We start from the raw sequence: 17,628 nt of genomic DNA on the forward strand, positions 1-17,628 counted from the left end.
AATCATCAACAAGCACCAGATTAAATTTATTTCCCGCGATTGTATTTCCGGTCTTAATATGTTTGTACCACATTTTTATTGTAAACCATATGATGTTTCAGATGCTCTGTTTCTCCACGTCGAGAAAAAATTCCGTGTTTTTTATTATACTAAATTAAACAGTTATACACCTTCCACGTGGAACCAATCTTGGACGAATGGGAAACAAAAAGTAGGAAAGATAATTAAATAAAACTGTTTATGGAAAACAAATTCATCTGACATACAACTTCATATTTAGTTACAGGGAGTCTTTAATTGAATTCAATTTTATTTGTATAGCGCCTTTCACAACACACATCGTTTCAAAGCAGCTTTACTGTAATGTCTATAATGTCGATGAATCATCATTCTGTAATTAGATCAAATACGATTGTTAATCGTGTTTAAAAATAAGTAATGAAATAATAATTGTATTAATAACCCTAGTGAGCAAGCTGAAGGCAACTGTGGCAAGGAACACAGTGAATTTTGGTTAACCTGGGGAAAATAGCTCTCTTTTACAAGAGAAAGAATTTAGTGAAAACTGTTGCATGAAAGCTTACTTTGTCATTTTGTTGTTGTCAAGTTCACAGCGCTCCTGTTACAAGCACTGCTGATTATTCAATTGGCGCTCTTTGATGTGCAAACTCGAGAAAAGTGGGAGTGGAGATTAAGAGGGTAATTATAACTAAACAAATGCTGCTCCTTGCTGTTGAAATGTTTTATGCTATATATGTAATGTCTGATAATACATAGACATTATTCTGAATATACACAGAATATTATATACATAGTGTTATTCTGAGTTACATACAAACTTTTATAATTATCAGGGTGAATGGGGTGGCCAGTAGGAAGCGCTACTGCCTGAAGCATACTTCTTTTTGACGCGAAAGCTAAGCGTCTGCTTACCATCGAATGCTAGCCTTTAAAAGTATACTTCATTTGACTGTTCACTATGGCTGGGCAATATGGACAAAACTATTATCACAATATTTTTTTCATATCATTCAATATCGATATTTATCATAATATATATTTCACTCGATTAATGGGGAGGAAATGGAGTCCACATGTTTGTTAGACTTCAAGAATGAATTAAACATGATTTCAAATGAACTCCACAGGGTAAGCTACATTTAAAGTATACTCCACTTAGGATATAATCCTACATAAGATGCGTAACCTCTTTATAATGAAATTTCACAAATTTCATCTTCTTCAGCTGATGTTTGACTCTACTGAAAGACTTCCTTTTGACATCCACATCCAGCTCATTAGAAGCCGGTAATGCACAATAAACTGGATTGCCAACCATCAATAAACAGCTCAAGAAGAAACACTTTATTGCTTGTGACTGTGCTATGGATCATTACAAAAATCTTCAACTAGGGGGCCTGGGTACCTCAGCAAGAGTCGCAAGTTTGGCCCGGTTGCTAGAGTCACGTTGGGTTAATCGCCTCGTGGTCACTATAATGTGGTTCTCACTCTCGGTGGGGCGCGTGGTGAGTTCTGCATGTATGCCGCGGGGAATAGTGTTAGCCTCCACTTGCGCTAGGTTTCCAAGGTAAAGCACTCAACTAGCCAAGTAGAACTAAATAGAGCCTAAATTATTAAATAATTTTAATAATTATATTTAATAAAGTCATTGATATAAAAAAATACAAAATAAATTTAAATATAATAAGCATTTTTATAACCCAGACCTTCTGTACACGCATACACATGTGGTTGGCACGACTGCTATGGGACATTGTCATATTTCTCTTCAGGAATTTAGACCTATAGTCCTTCAGAATTGAGGTATACAAATCCAGGTATCTCCTGACCTCCTCACACACACGCTATTGACATGCACATCCCCTATTGTTGTTTCTACCTTCAGGCCACTGATGTTTAATGGCAATTACGTCTTCTTTAATCGCATCTTTGTGACAGCACAGGCTCAAAGATGAGTGTTGCTACCTTTTGGACCTACTAACTACTGCAAAACATTCCAGGTGCATATGCATTCTGTGCATTCAGAGTGAGTGCGGTTAGAAAAATTGGGCAGCACGTTTACTTCTCGAGAACTCTGAAATGATGAACTATGCGTCACGTGTCCTATTCACGTAACGAAATGGACAGAGGACAAATTAGTGAGAAAAATGACCTTAAACAAGACCAAGAAAGCAACTGACAAAGGGACACTGAAAGGAAAGACCTGGTAGAGGACGTCGCCGATGAAGAACATGGCGATGTGCCAGAGGCCTTGGCTGCAACAACGAACCCAATCCTCAAGCCCATCCTACTGAGTTAACTCAAATGTCTACTGACCTGAGAAGCGAAATGCGCACCATGCAGGAAGAGATGCGAACAGAGATATCGAGCCAATGGACAACGACAGATGCTCCACTCTTTGAGATCTGGAAGAAACCGCTTCATATAATTCAGACCTGGTGACCAACTTACAGGCAGAGGTGAAGCGTTTAGGTGCTGAGGTCGAGACCCTAAACATGACGCTTGGAGAGTTACTCCAGACAGTGTAATCTAAGGATTATAGGACTGGCTGAAGGAACAGAAGGAAGTAATTCTAGAGAGTTCATGGCTAAGTTGTTACAGGATCTGTTAACATGGAGAATAATCCTCTATTGGACTGAGCGTACAGATCACTACAGAGAAGACTATAGGAAGGTAAACCTCTAAGGCCGCTCATAAGGAATGTCCACTACTTTCATATCCACGAGGAAATTCTTTAGCATGCTCGTAATAAGGGCGTACTCCTTCGTGTTGAACAGAGGCTACATATATATATATATATATATATATATATATAGGATTCAAGCCTATATATATATAGGCTTCAAGGCCACCACCATCATCCCCATGCCAAAGAAGTCTTCAGTGTCCTGCCTCAACGACTACCGTCCCGTCGCACTTACACCCATCATCATGAAGTGCTTCGAGAGGCTCGTCATGAGGCAGATTAAGACCCAGCTGCCCCCTCACTAGACCCACTGCAGTTTGCGTGATCGTTCAAACCGTTCAACGGACGATGCCATCACCACAACCCTCCATCTGGCCCTCACCCACCTAGACAATAAGGACTCATACGTTCGAATGCTGTTCATAGATTTCAGCTCAGCATTCAACACAATCATTCCCCAGCACCTGATTGGAAAGCTGAACCTGCTGGGCCTGGACACCTCCCTCTGCAACTGGATCCTGGACTTCCTGACTGGGAGACCTCAGTCAGTCCGGATCGGGAACAGCATCTCCACCACCACCACACTGAGCACTGGGGCCCCCAGGGCTGTGTGCTCAGTCCACTGCTGTTCACTCTGCTGACTCACGACTGTGCAGCAATGCACAGCTCGAATCACATCATCAAGTTCGCCGATGACCACGACCGTGGTGGGTCTCATCAGCAAGAACAACGAGTCAGCATACAGAGAGGAGGTGCAGCGGCTGACGAACTGGTGTAGAGCCAACAACCTGTCCCTGAATGTCGACAAAACAAAAGAGATGGTTGTTGACTTTAGGAGAGCACAAGGTGAACACACTCCGCTGAACATCGACGGCTCCTCTGTGGAGATCGTCAAGCGCACCAAATTTCTTGGTGTTCACCTGGCGGAGAACCTCACCTGGTCCCTCAACACCAGTTCTATCACCAAGAAAGCCCAGCAGCGTCTCTACTTTCTTCGAAGGCTGAGGAAAGCACATCTCCCAACCCCCATCCTCACTACATTCTATAGAGGGACTATTGAGAGCATCCTGAGCAGCTGCATCACTGCCTGGTTTGGGACTTGCACCGTTTCGGACCGCAAAGCCCTGCAGAGGATAGTGAGGACAGCTGAGAAGATCATTGGGGTCTCTCTTCCCTCCATCAAAGACATTTACAAAAAACACTGTATCCATAAAGCAACCAGCATTGTGGACGACCCCACACACCCCTCACACAAACTCTTTACCCTCCTCCCGTCTGGCAAGAGGTACCGAAGCATTCGGGCCCTCACGGCCAGACTGTGTAACAGCTTCTTCCCCAAGCCATCAGACTCCTCAATACTCAGAGACTGGTTTGACACACACGTGTCCTGAATTGCACTTTAATTACTGTCACTTTATAACTGTCTGCTACCTCAATAACTGCTATGTGCATAGAACATTATCTCATAGTATGTTATGTTTACATTTTTAGAAACTGTCATCTTTTTGCACTACTGAGTACTGGTCGGCGCTTGCACTGTCTATTGTCCTGTTCATTGTCAGTAATTTGTTGTACTGTCCCGTACTTTTTGCACATGTTTGCACGTGCACTTTATATAGGTAGTTTATATAGGTATTTTATTTCGTTGTGTAGTCTCATGTGGTCCTATGTTGGTCCTTTGTTGTTTTTATGTAGCACCATGGTCCTGGAGGAACGTTGTCTCGTTTTGCTGTTTACTGTACTAACTGTATATGGTTGAAACGACAATAAAAACCACTTGACTTGACTTGACTTGATATGTCGAGTTGCATTTGATGGGGTCATGTGTCTCCTCAGTGATCGCAAGGGAGTCATACCTGGGTCGATTTAGAGTGAGGCCCATAACAGATCCTGAGCAAGCCATGAAATAGGTCAAGGAACATATTATTAAAGAGGCTTGAACTTTCACTCTCAGATAGCTGGCTAACTGCTTAAACACAAGCACTTTGGGCTGGTTGGCCAACAATTAATATAGCCTGGTTTTATGTGGCTAAGAGAACAATCAAATCCAGCTAGTCTTTTTGTTTTTGATTATATGGATCCATGCAAAATTTTGGAAAGATTTATGCAGACTTAAACTATTAGTCTAAGGACTGTTGTCTGACCAAGATGTGAATAAAAATGACTAAGATTACGGTAGTCTTTCGTCTGCCAGTGTTGCCAAATAGCCTTGCATGGGCTCACTGTTAATTACATTTTGTAAGTATTAGAACACAGTTGCCCTTAAGGAAGTTTTCTTTTATTATGGTCCTCACTTTTGGTCAACATCAAAAACAACAGTGTCCACTTTCAAGGCATTAGATAGTGTCAACGCAAGAACTGCAAGATAACCGTGTCCTTTTTGCTCGGTTTACCTTCCGGTCCACTAAAGGGGGGTCTCAGTTTGGTCCTTTAAAAGAAGACATTGAAGAAATTTTATGATCCAGCTTTGCTGCCTTCTGAATCCATTTCTAGTGAAAAGTAAATATTGTAGGAACTAAATATTTTCTTGCTTACGTCTAAAGCACACTTTAGATCATTAATTAGACCTGGCATCATGTCTTTTCTTTTCACAATATGATCACTACGGTTTATCAGTATGAGTTTTCTTGTGTGCTTCTAAACTTCTGAGCCTTAAATAAACTTTGCCACAAACAGAACACAAGTGGGGCCTCTCAACTGTATGTGTTTTCAGGTGTTTTTTGAGATATGTTGCCTCAAAGAACCTCTTGCCACACTGAGAACACTTGTGTGGTTTCTCTCCAGAATGTATTTTCATATGACTTAATAGATTTCCTTGATGCGTGAAACTCTTGTCACACTGAAGGCACGTGTAAGGCCTCTCTCCAGTGTGAGTTCGCATGTGAATCTTCAAGTGTCCCTTTTGTTTGAAACTATTTCCACATTGACCACACTTGAAAGGCCTTTCTCCTGTGTGAATCCGCATGTGATCCTTTAGGATTTCTTTATATGAGAAGCTCTTTCCACACTGAGGGCAGGTGAAAGGCCTCTCGCCAGTGTGAATTCGCATGTGGATCCTGAGACTTCCTTTTTGAACGAAACTCTTGCCACACTGTGGACACACGTAAGGCCTTTCTCCAATGTGAATTCTGAAGTGATCCATCAGGTGGTCTTTGCATGTGAAACTCTTTTCACATTGAGGGCAGCAAAAAGGTTTTCTGACTACTCTTTTTATCGGAGAGATCTCCTTTCCAGTCTGTGAGCCACTTGAAGAGGTTTCTCCAGTTGTGGAATTATAAGGTTCCTGATGTTCCTCCTCCACTTCATTTGGTTCTTGACTTTCATTCTTCACTTCCGTCAGGTCTAAAATGAACATATCAAAATTGTACAAATTATATTCAAGAAGGACAAATGTAAAAAAGATATAAAAGTGATCATTTAACAGTAAAAAGCAACAGGTCTCAATAATACATTTGTAAATGATCTTTAATTTAATTATAATTAATTATGGTACATGACTGTATACAAAGTTGTGACCATTTAGATTTTACTCTTTAGTAGTCTCTGTGTAATATAACTACACTACCCTTAAAAAGTTTGGAAACACTAAGAACTTTTTGTTCGGGGAACGCTCAAGCGATGGAACACATGTTTTTCTAAGCACCTGCAATCCGAGCATTAGTTTTGATGAAAGACCATTTATTACTCTGTATCAAATAATGAAATGTACAGCGGACAAATTAATGAGCAAAATGAAACAAGACCCAGAATGTGACTGACAAAGGGACACTGTAAGGAAACAAAGACCTGGTGGAGGACATCACAGATGAGCATCATGGCGATGTGTAAGTGCCAGAGGCCTCGGCTGCAACAATGAACCCAATCCTCACTGCCATAGCGGCTTTACACATGTAAATGATTTCCCATAAAGCCGAAATATGTGCTACGCTAAGTACTAACTTGAATGTCTACTGACCTGAGAAGCTAAATGCTCGCCTTGCAGGGGGAGAGGCGCATGGAGATAGAGCCTATGGACAACGACAGTTGCTCATAGCTCCACTCTTCGAGATCTGGAAGAATCCGCTATATATAATTCAGACTTGGTGACCACTTTACAGGCAGAGGTGAAGCATTTAGGCCCTGAGGTCGAGACTTTAGTGGTGAAACATGACCGCTTGGGGAGTTACTCCAGATGGTGTAATCCAAGGAATATAGGACTGGCTGAAGGAACAAAAGGAAGTAATTCTATAGAGTTTGTGGCTAAGTTGGACTGAGCGCACAGATCGCTACAGAGAAGACTGGAGGATGGTAAACCTCTGAGGCCAGGTCCACTACTGTCATATCCGCAAGGAAATTCTTCAGCGCGCTTGTAATAAGGGCATCTTATTGGTGAACAGAGCTACACATACTCCATGATTATTCAGCTGTTGAGCCTAAACATTGAGTTGCATTTGATGGGGTCAAGTGTCTCTTCGGTGATCGTGAGTGGGTCAATACAGGATTTCATACCCAGGTCGATTTAGAGTGAGCCACATTTGGACCACAGCAGATCATAAGGAAGCCATGAGATACGTTAAGCAACATATTATTACAGAGGTTTGAACTTTCACTATCAGACAGCTGGCTAACTGCTTACAAGCAAGCACTTTGGGTTGGTTGGCCGACAATTAATATAGCCCATATGTGGCTAAGAAAACTATAAAATCCAGCTAATCCTTTTGTTTTTGATTTTAAAGTTCTGTGTTAAATTTTGGAGACGTGCATGAAGATGTGAATATAAATGACTATGATTAGTCTTTCGTCTCCCAGTGTTGCCAAATAGCCTTGCAAGGGCTCACTGATAATCATGTTTTGTAAGTTCTAGAACACTGTACAGCTTTATAGTAGCCCTTAAGGGAGGTTATTTTATTTTATTTTATTTTTGTCGTGTCGCATATGTGTGTGTGTGTGTTTGCAACATTAGCGCTAGACATGGGGCACTTGTTGGGAAGGGAGGGAATGGAGGGTAGACTCCCTCTGCTTCTGATTGTGGTTGTCTGGCACTGGGATGTGGGATGACTGTAGTGGACATTTTTGATGGTTACTAGCACTAATTCCTTAGTCGCCAACAGGGAATTACTTCCGCCTCGTGAAATGTGAAAGGGTTAAATCACCTGGTCCAGTGTGCTCAAGTATTCTCACATCTAAAATCACTTTCAGTAGATATTATATTCCTCAAAGAAACCCATCTGAAAAATACAGCCCATGTTAGATTAAGAAACACGTGGATCGGTCAAACCTTTCACTCTACATTCTCAGCTAATGAGTCTCTGCAATACTCATTAAAAAGGACATACTCTTTAAACATAAGGGCACGATCACAGATACAAATGACAGATAGATAATAGTAACATGTGAAATTCATTCCACCCCAGTGACATTGGTTAATATCCATGGCCCTAATTTTGACAACCCTCAATTTTGCAGACACGTTATTTCTCTAGTACCAGAGACAAAACCCCAGAGTAATCTGATTTTGGGAGGGGATCTGAATTTTGTTTTGTCCCCTATATTATATAAATCCTACCCACCCAAAACAAAGATGCTTAAATCAGCAGAAATATTAAAAGCTTTTGCGTCAAACTCTGTTGTGTTCAATACATGGAGGGTTATCAATCCAACGGGGAGGGACTTCTTATTTTATTCTCCAGTGCATAATACACACAGTTGGATTGATTACTTTCTTGTGGATGCTAAATTACAACCATATGTACAACATGTGAAGTATAATATTATACCACACTCCTCTTACTTTCTAGCTAAATTTAAAATTTAACTCGGCAGTAAGACAAAATTGTTGTAGATTTAAATATATACTTCTCAATGACCCAGTATTTTGCACAAATCTTGAGACCCAAATTATTTTTTAAGATGAATGATCCTGAAACTTTCTCAAATCTACAATGGGATACTCTTAAGGCATATCTGTGTTGCCACATAATTTCATTTGAAGCACATAAAAATAAAGAGGAAAGAGATGCGTGATTTAGAAAAACAGATTCAATTGTTGGACAAAGAAAATGCCACGCCCTTCTATGTATACATATAAACAAATATTGGACAGACAATATAAAAACAATAAAATTAACTCTTCTCATAAGTAAATAATTTTTTAGCTTAAAAACTGCAAAAAAATGTAACTCTGATAACACAAACAGTTATTGAGACAGTTACGTAAGCTAGATAGTGACTAGACTATACATAGTATTAAATATAGAAATGGAAGTCTCTTATTTAATCGGGAAGACATTAATAATAGATTTGATTAGTTTATAAGTTTTTATACATGTCCAGAACTACTGCAGACTCCGGACACATGGATGTGTTCTTGCAGAAATGCAGTTTACCCCAATTGGATCAGAAGGACCTGGAGTCTCTAATGTAGAGGATCCAGTAGAAGATGTGATTAGTACCCTAAAGAATGGTAAGGGCACCCGGTCCTGATGGCTTTACAGCTGAATTTTATAAGCATATGTCCAGTGTTGTTTCCTCATGCCTACATAGTGTGTCTACCCATTCACCGGAAACAGGATCGCTACCAGAGACTATGTATGAAGTAGTTATCATGGTTATACCAAAGAAGGGTAAGATTCACTAGAGGTGGGTTCATATGGACAGATTTCTCTTAAAAATGTAGATGCTAAAATTTTTGCAAAAATTATTACCACTAGACTTAACCAGACCATTTTAAGGCTGATACATCCAGATCAGACTGGGTTTATCCCTAATAGAAATTATTTTTCTAATGTGTGATGTTTACTTAATATTATGCACTCTTCCTGCTTTCCAGATGACGACCTGGTCATCGCCTCCTTGCATGCTGAGAAGGCAAAAGTAAAAAAAACTTTTTTATCTTTTCATTTCTGTAATCCTGTTGCCCTTTTATTTATTTTTTTCCCATCAGATTCATGTAGAGTTTACAGTATCATAGATAAGTGATGTATTTTCAAAGTTGTCAATCACAATGTCAATCACAAACTATTTCCTATTTGTGCAAGTATACATTTCTGATTGGGGTGTTTGATATAATATCTGGCAACCCTGAGCATATTAAAAGCTCATTTGATTAATTTCTGCAAATAAATCAGGAATACCACTATAGGTGTGATGTGATTATACGGTTTCATTCTTAATCACGATTAAAAATGTCAAGTTTAATTTAATTTAGAACTCTTCTAACACACGTGTGTCACGAAATGTTCTTAAGAGTGTTTCATCCAGAAAGTGTCGCATTCAAATTAACATCTGCTAAACATCTAAAAAAGATCAGATTTACACACTCTTATTGAGAGAAATGTGAAGCTTTTAATTCATAATAGCATGTACATTCATTATTCTGTTAAAACTCCTGTATTGTTTGAGCAATAATGCTATTTTTGTGGTGGTTTTAGGGTTTATGGTGTCATGTCATCGTCATGGCAACGACATTGTAAAAATGTCTATAACTTTCCACAGATGCAGTTAGTAAGTGATTTTATCACAGTAAAATCATGTTAACACACATATTGTTTATGTCTTGTGTCTACACTTTTAAAAGAGTACTTCGATGTTTACGGATTGACCTCATTGACTTCCACTGTAAGTGTCTCACTGGAACCAGAGCTTCAATTTAGCAGAGACGGGTCACTTCTTTTAAAATGTATGAGAAAAATTGGACCGCCCAGCGGTCAACGGATGTAGAAGAGGAAGTCCTGCCTTAAACGTAAAAGACCCAATCAACTTTTAGATACAGACATCGCCTGTCAATCAACTCGACAACGCGCATGCGCATTAACTATAAAAACTGGGAAAATTTAGCGTAACCTGAGGTAAAGCGGCACCATTTGTGGTGCCAGTGTGGATATGAAATATGATCGTAATCTTGACAAACCGTTTAGTAGATGTTGGTCTTTCTCCATTCAAGTAGATAAGAGCTGCACTTTCATTACCTTTTTTGTTGTAACCCCGATTTTTGCTTTTTATATATGAAGAAAGGGAGGGAGGGTCAAGATTAATTTGGTGGTAATCAATATTGCTGCAATCAATGCCTCAGATGCTGTCGACTGAACTGAATTTGTATTGAATGACTTTATGAATGAAGAATGCACACCAACCTCTTTGTTCTTCAGTATCTTCATTTGTCACATCGACTGTTTCTGGATCGCCCATGTCCACAATCTCCACTTTAATAATCTCCATCTTTACAATAAGTTTATGACGCAAATGTATATTTTAACAACTGGCGTTATTATCCCTGCATGTTTGAAACGACTCTTCGTCACGTTTCCCATGAATATTCATGTCCTCAATTCAAGCACTCAGTCCAGTGACGGTAAAATACTTGTGTGAGTGAAGCAAGCCAGTATTAAGACACATCGCGCCATAAAGCATCATATCTCTTTTGTCTACAGGTCGCCATTTAAAAGAGCAGAAAAAGCCCTTCCTGTTCCGCAGCGCGAGGGGTTGTGGGCAACAGTAGTCCAATAAAGCAAGCGCTGCTGAAATTCATTCATGTAAATATAGGCTATCAATAGAAAAACACACTTTGTGATGCCACTCAGCACAAAGTGTAATAGATAGAAGCAGTTATAGATACTCTTCAAAAGACAATAATATAAAACAATAAACGTATGTGAGTTCTGTAAAGTAGCTTTTGTAGTTCTGCTTTTATTTCACTACATGTATTTTTCTTATTGGTTATTAGCCTACACCTATTGTAAAATGCTTTTCTTTTAAAAGTTACATGACGCAGCTACAAAACAAGGAGAATAATATGTATAATAAAGTGTAAGGGGATCATTTGTGCAAGATCTAAAACGAAAGGTGTGTGTACATTGCATCATTTTTCATTTCGAAATTGAAATGAATAAATTAGGCCTATGGAGAAATCAAACTATATTTAGAGGTGTTTATGCTTTAAACAAGAAAAAACTAAACTCTAAGGGAAAACAATTTCCTAATAGCGCATACATCACCCAGCCAGACATCTATTTGATTTGTGTGTTTACATCTCAAGATGTATTTTTTAGGTTGTTTGTTCATCAAGCGGTTTCCTCTTGGCAGGGGCAGTTTATTTAATGTTTGTAAATCTGATCTTATTAAAATGTTCAGCAGATGTTAATGTTATGCTTTCCAGGTGAAAATATCTTAAACAGATATCTATCTGGGTATTTGGCCATTTCTTTTAGTTTTCTTGTTTTAAGGATAAAGTTGACAACATTTTCTCTGTAAATCAGACTTAATATCTTGTCATTTTGCTTTTCAAATATTATATCTTGTTTTAAGAATATTGAGATATTTCTACCACAAAACAAAAATAAAAATTAAGAACATTTGTTTTTGTTGTGTATACATTTGAAGTCAGAAGTTTAAATACACCTTAGCCAAATACATTTAAACTCAAATACAGTTTTTCACAATTCCTGACATTTAATCGTAGAAAAAAAATTCCTCATCTTAGGTTAGGATCACTACTTTATTTTAAGAAAGTGAAATGTCAGAATATTAGTGGAGAGAATGATTTATTTCAGCTTTTATTTCTTTCATCACATTCTCAGTGAGTCAGAAGTTTACATACACTTTGTTAGTATTTGGTAGCATTGACTTTAAATTGTTTAACTTGGGTCACATTGCCCACACATTTTATATCGGTTTGAGGTCAGGGCTTTGTGATGGAAACTCCAATACCTTGATTTTGTTGTCCTTAAGCCATTTTGCCACAACTTTGAAGCTATGTTTGGGGTCATTGTCCATTTGGACGACCCATTTGTGACCGAGCTTTAACTTCCTGGATGATGTCTTGAGATGTTGCTTAAATATATCCACATAATATTCTTTCCTCATGATGCCATCTATTTTGTGAAGTGCACCAGTCTCTCCTGCAGCAAAGCACTCGAACAACATGATGCTGCCACCCCCATGCTTCACGGTTGGGATGGTGTTCTTCAGATTGCAAGCCTCACCCTTTTTCCTCCAAATATAACAATGGTAATTATGGACAAACATTTTTGTTTTATAAGACCATAGGAAATTTTTCCAAAAAGATCTTTGTCCCCATGTGCACTAGCAAACTGTAGTCTGGCTTTTTTATGGTGGTTTTGGAGCAGTGGCTTCTTCCTTGCTGAACAGCCTTTTAGTTTATGTTGATATAGGACTCATTTTACTGTGGATATAGATACTTGTCTACCTATTTCCTCTAGCATTTTCAGAGGGTCCTTTGCTGTTGTTATTTTCACACCAAACTATGTTCATCTCTAGGAGACAGAATGCATCACCTTCCTGAGCAGTATGATGGCTACGTGGTCCCATGTTTATACTTGCATACTATTGTTTGTACAGATGAACGTGGTACATTAAAGTGTTTGGAAATTGCTCCCAAGGATGAACCAGACTTGTGGAGGTCCACAATTATTTGAGTCTTGGCTGATCTCTTTAGATTTTTCTATGATGTCAAGAAAAGAGTCAGGTAAGCCTTAAAATACATCCACAGGTACACCTCCAATTGACTCCAATTAGCCTGTCAGAATCTAATTGGCTAATTGCCTACTTGACATAATTTCTGGAATTTTCCAAGCTGCTTAAAGGCACAGTAACTTAGTGTATGTGAACTTCTGACCCACTGGAATTGTGATATAATCAATTAAATGTGAAACAATCTGTCTGTAAACAGTTGTTGGAAACATTACTTGTGTCATGCACAAAGTAGATGCCCTAAACGACTTACCAAAACAACAGTTTGCTAATATGAAATCTGTGCAGTGGTTAAAAAATGTATTTCAATTACTTCAACCTAAGTGTATGTAAAATTAACTGTATGCATTGAATGTTTGTTTTTAATTTAAAAAGAAATTGGCAGAAATAATAAAACTGCTTGATTTTTGATCATTCATAAAATAAGAAAAAATGAGAAATCGGCACAATAGAGCAGCTATAGAGTAGTATGCAGTTTGGAGAACCCTCTGGAGGAGAACCTTCTGAAACCCTGAAAGGGAGACGTCGATATTCATGCACTCAAGGAACATCAAATTATATTTCATATTTAAAGTATATAACAATCAAGAGGGATATAGAATGATGATAAATTATATATAGTTATTTAATATGTGATTATGAAGTGATTGTTCATTCCAGTTTTTATTTTGTCAGTGCTTCTCAACATGATGTCCGCAGCCTCAGTAACCTTGAAAAGGTACTGCAATATGATTTATTATATTCTTAAGATGATTAATATACAAACAAATCAAAAATAATTACGTAAAAACACATAATGCAAACTAACATCAAACGTCTCACTCTACACACTAAAATGGAGGAAGTTAGTTTTTTCACTGTAAAATTAAGACATGCCAGTTACCCTCTGGAGATCATCCACGCACCCTTACAGTTCTGAGAATCTCACTGCACAAACTCTAAAAAGTGTCTGTGGTTAATTCAGTAATGCTATCATAAGAGACAGGCTTCGAGGCAACTGAAATATATTTTGTAGTTCCTTGACTACATAAATAGGAAATTGAAAGCACCTTTAAAAGATCTCCAGAAGGTTCCAGTGTCAAGTCAAGTCAAGCTTTATTTATAGAGCACATTTAAGAACAACAGAGGTTGAGCCAAAGTGCTTTAAATGTCAAACAAATAAATAATGACAGAGTGATATAAAAACAGATTGATATAAAGTTAAATATAAAACATAATAAAATAAATAAAAACATTTAAATACAACATCATGTATTTATCCATTTCAAACTATTGAATGATGTATTCAAAAGCTACAGAAAAAATATGTTTTTAAAGAAGATTTAAAAATGGCTAATGATGAAGCTGACCTCACATGGAAAGGGAGACTATTCCATAGATTAGGATCTACCACAGAAAAGGCAACGAGGAACCTTCAGTAGAAGTTGATCAGAAGACCTGAGCTCTGGTGGGGGAGTAGGGGTTTAGAGGGTCACTGATATATTGGGCTGCGAGACCAGATAGTGTCTTGTAGACAAATATCACAATTTTTAAATCAACCCTGAATTTCACAGCAAGCCAGCGTCGAGATGCTAAAACTGTGGAAATGTGATCCCTTCTTCTTGACCCTGTTAAAATCCTAGCTGCTGCGTTTTGAACAAGCTAAAGGCGGGATAATGCAGTTTGGGGCAGACCAATGTACAATGAGTTACAAAAGTCTAACCTTGATGTAATAAGTGAGTGGATCCCAATTTCCAAGTCTTTATAGGAAATACATTTTTTATTTTAGCGATAGATCTAAGGTGGGAAAAGCTACCCTTGACAACAGCACTGATCTGCTTATTGAAAAGTAACGAGAAGTCTAAAATCACTCCATGACTCCTCACATGATCTTGTACATTTGACTACAGAGGACCAAACTGGGCAACCAGGTCAGGTAAGGAGGACATGGAAGAACCTAAAATCAGTTCTTTGGTTTTGGTTTCATTTAATTGTAAGAAATTGCTTGCCAGCCAATGTTTAGTATCTTTGAAGCAATTTAGGGCATACTCGGATGAACAATTCTTGTCTACACTCACTGGGAAATAAAATTGGAAATCGTTAGCATATCAATGTTACGATATGCTGTACTTCTGAAAATAGAGCTCAGAGGAAGCATATACAGGGAAAATAACAAGGGTCCTAAGATTGACCCTTGAGGGACACCACACCTAAATTCCTAAAACAAGAAAAATTACCTAAATTCACAGTGAACGTCATTTCTTTTAGAAAGGTGGAAAACCACTGGTGGGCCATAACCTGGATGCCAAACATACATTCTAGACAATTGAGAAGAACATTATCGTCGATAGTGTTGAACGCGACACTGAGATCTAATAAAACTAAGACCTTCAGCAATGTAGATTCAGTGCTGTGCAAGGGTCAGAAACCAGTCTGAAATGTATCTAAAATGTTAAATGGATTTAGATATGATATGATATTTAGAGCTGGAAATAAACAACTCTCTCCAAAACCAAGTAACATATATTATTGTTAATGATAGCTGTCACTCTGGAACTGATAGTCATGAAAACTTCTTTAAGAAGGCATGGAGAAAGAATATTGCTTGTAACTGGAGCACTTCATCTTAGAGACTACATCTGCTAACTGTGCTGATGAAACTGGTTCAAAGGGAGTCAGGGAACTGGATGCGGAAGGAATTAGTGGTTGATCAAATTGTGCAGGCGCAATCGCACCTTTAATCTGTACGTTTAAAAATGATTAACAGGTCCCTTGGGTGATGTCCAGAAAAGCATTCTTAGTTGGGTTAAAACAGAATCAATTGTATTGAACAATACGTTTGGTCGATTTGAGTTATCAGAGATTAATGTAGAGAAAACCGTAGCTTTCGCTTCCTTTACAGCTCTCTGATAGTTTGTTAAACACTCATTAAAATGTCATAAGAGACCTGAAGCTTGTCTCTTTTCCAATTGCGCTCAGCTTTTCTGCACTCTTGTCTGAGAGCGCGGGTGACGTCATTTAGCCAAGGCTGCAAAACACTCTAATTCTCCTTGCATGAGCGCAGTGACATTATCAAGTGTAAAAGAACAAAATTTATAAAAAGCTTCCACCAATGATTCAGTGTCGAGTCCAGCTAAGACATTGTTTGTGAAATGCGTTGACGGCAGTAGACGATTGAATGGACTGTAAATGCATGACTTTCCACTGCACTTCGGCCTGTCCATGCATTTTAATGTACACTCTGTACAATTTTAGTGTTCCCTGCTAACTCACTTTATATAGGTCCAGATGAAATTTCAGTTAAGATTGTTTGATTATTGTTGGATTGGATTAAAGAAATTAAAAATTAACATTTCATCATTATTTTGCAGCCAGCTGCCTGCTGCTTGTGTACACACTCCATAGGGACGCAAGCGAGTTTTGTATGTCATATGTACTACGATCAAGAAACCAGCATATTTGCTTAATTTTATCCTGTATACCTGACTCTTAGTATAAAGAGAAGATCGTTGAAATTATTTGAAAGTTACGAAGCAGGGTAGCTTGCAATTTGTCCACCCTGCTGTCCGTGATCAGAACACTTTTGGGTTGCAAGACCTTCAACCTACTGTACCAGTTGAGAACCACATCTATACCCCCTACAGTTTATACACTGTAAAAAATATCCCTAATTTTAATGCACTGGGAAAAATTAATCAGTGGGGTTGTAATTGTAACAAGAAAGAAAGAAAGGAAAAAAAATGTATCCAATCAGAATGTATTCTGAGCATTCAGTGTCAGATCAAGTTTTGAAAAGTAACCGTGTACCCTGACAAAACTTTTTTGCAAGCAAAATGTTAAATAATTATTACGTGTGTTTACTAAGTTTTTGTAAGAAAAGTATCCATATTTATAACTTTATAAACTATAATCACTGGCTTCCTCTATCCTCTGCGCTTTCGTGTTCGTCACTTCTCACCGGAGCTTACACTATGCCTGTGTCATACGCCGGAACTCGACTCTCTCATGAGTGCGCAGACGGCCGTTAATGGAAGCCAGTGATTATAGTTTATAAAGTTATAAATATGGATATTTTTCTTACAAAAATGCATTGCTTCACTTCAGAAGGCCTATATTAACCCCCTGGAGCTGTATGGATTACATTTTTGATGGATAGATGCGCTTTTTTGGACTTCAAAATCTAAGGTACCATTCACTCCCATCATAAAGCTTGGAAGAGCCAGGATATTTTTTTTATATAACTTTGATTGTGTTTGGCTGAAAGAAGAGTGGTGAACACTCGACTATCCCAACTTTTTTGAAGCATGTTGCAATCATCTGATTTGAAATGAAAAACATCATATAGCATATAATGTGCATTTTTAGTGCTTTCAATACAGCAAAGGTTGAATATAATTTACATATCACTCCTTTTTGTTTTCATTAGCACTGTTCATACTGCCTCAACTTTTTTGGAATTGGGGTTGTACTACTTT

General features: G+C 38.2%; 2 protein-coding genes across 2 annotated transcripts in view; one reads left to right on the plus strand and one right to left on the minus strand.

Annotated features, from left to right (window-relative positions):
• LOC127644837 (gastrula zinc finger protein XlCGF26.1-like) overlaps positions 1-17,628 on the plus strand; it is a 178,588-nt gene that overhangs the window by 95,360 nt on the left and 65,600 nt on the right. The gene's annotated exons all lie outside the window — the stretch shown is intronic.
• Positions 4,741-11,106, minus strand: LOC127644860 (gastrula zinc finger protein XlCGF49.1-like). The gene is made up of 2 exons (XM_052128268.1): positions 10,819-11,106; positions 4,741-6,049 (listed from the first exon to the last, which is right to left on the minus strand). Exons 1-2 carry the CDS (start codon positions 10,901-10,903, stop codon positions 5,310-5,312), a joined length of 825 nt encoding a protein of 274 aa, XP_051984228.1. The 5' UTR covers positions 10,904-11,106; the 3' UTR covers positions 4,741-5,309.

This window comes from Xyrauchen texanus, chromosome 6, assembly GCF_025860055.1.
Source record: "Xyrauchen texanus isolate HMW12.3.18 chromosome 6, RBS_HiC_50CHRs, whole genome shotgun sequence".
In the NCBI taxonomy this organism is placed as follows: Eukaryota; Metazoa; Chordata; class Actinopteri; order Cypriniformes; family Catostomidae; genus Xyrauchen; species Xyrauchen texanus.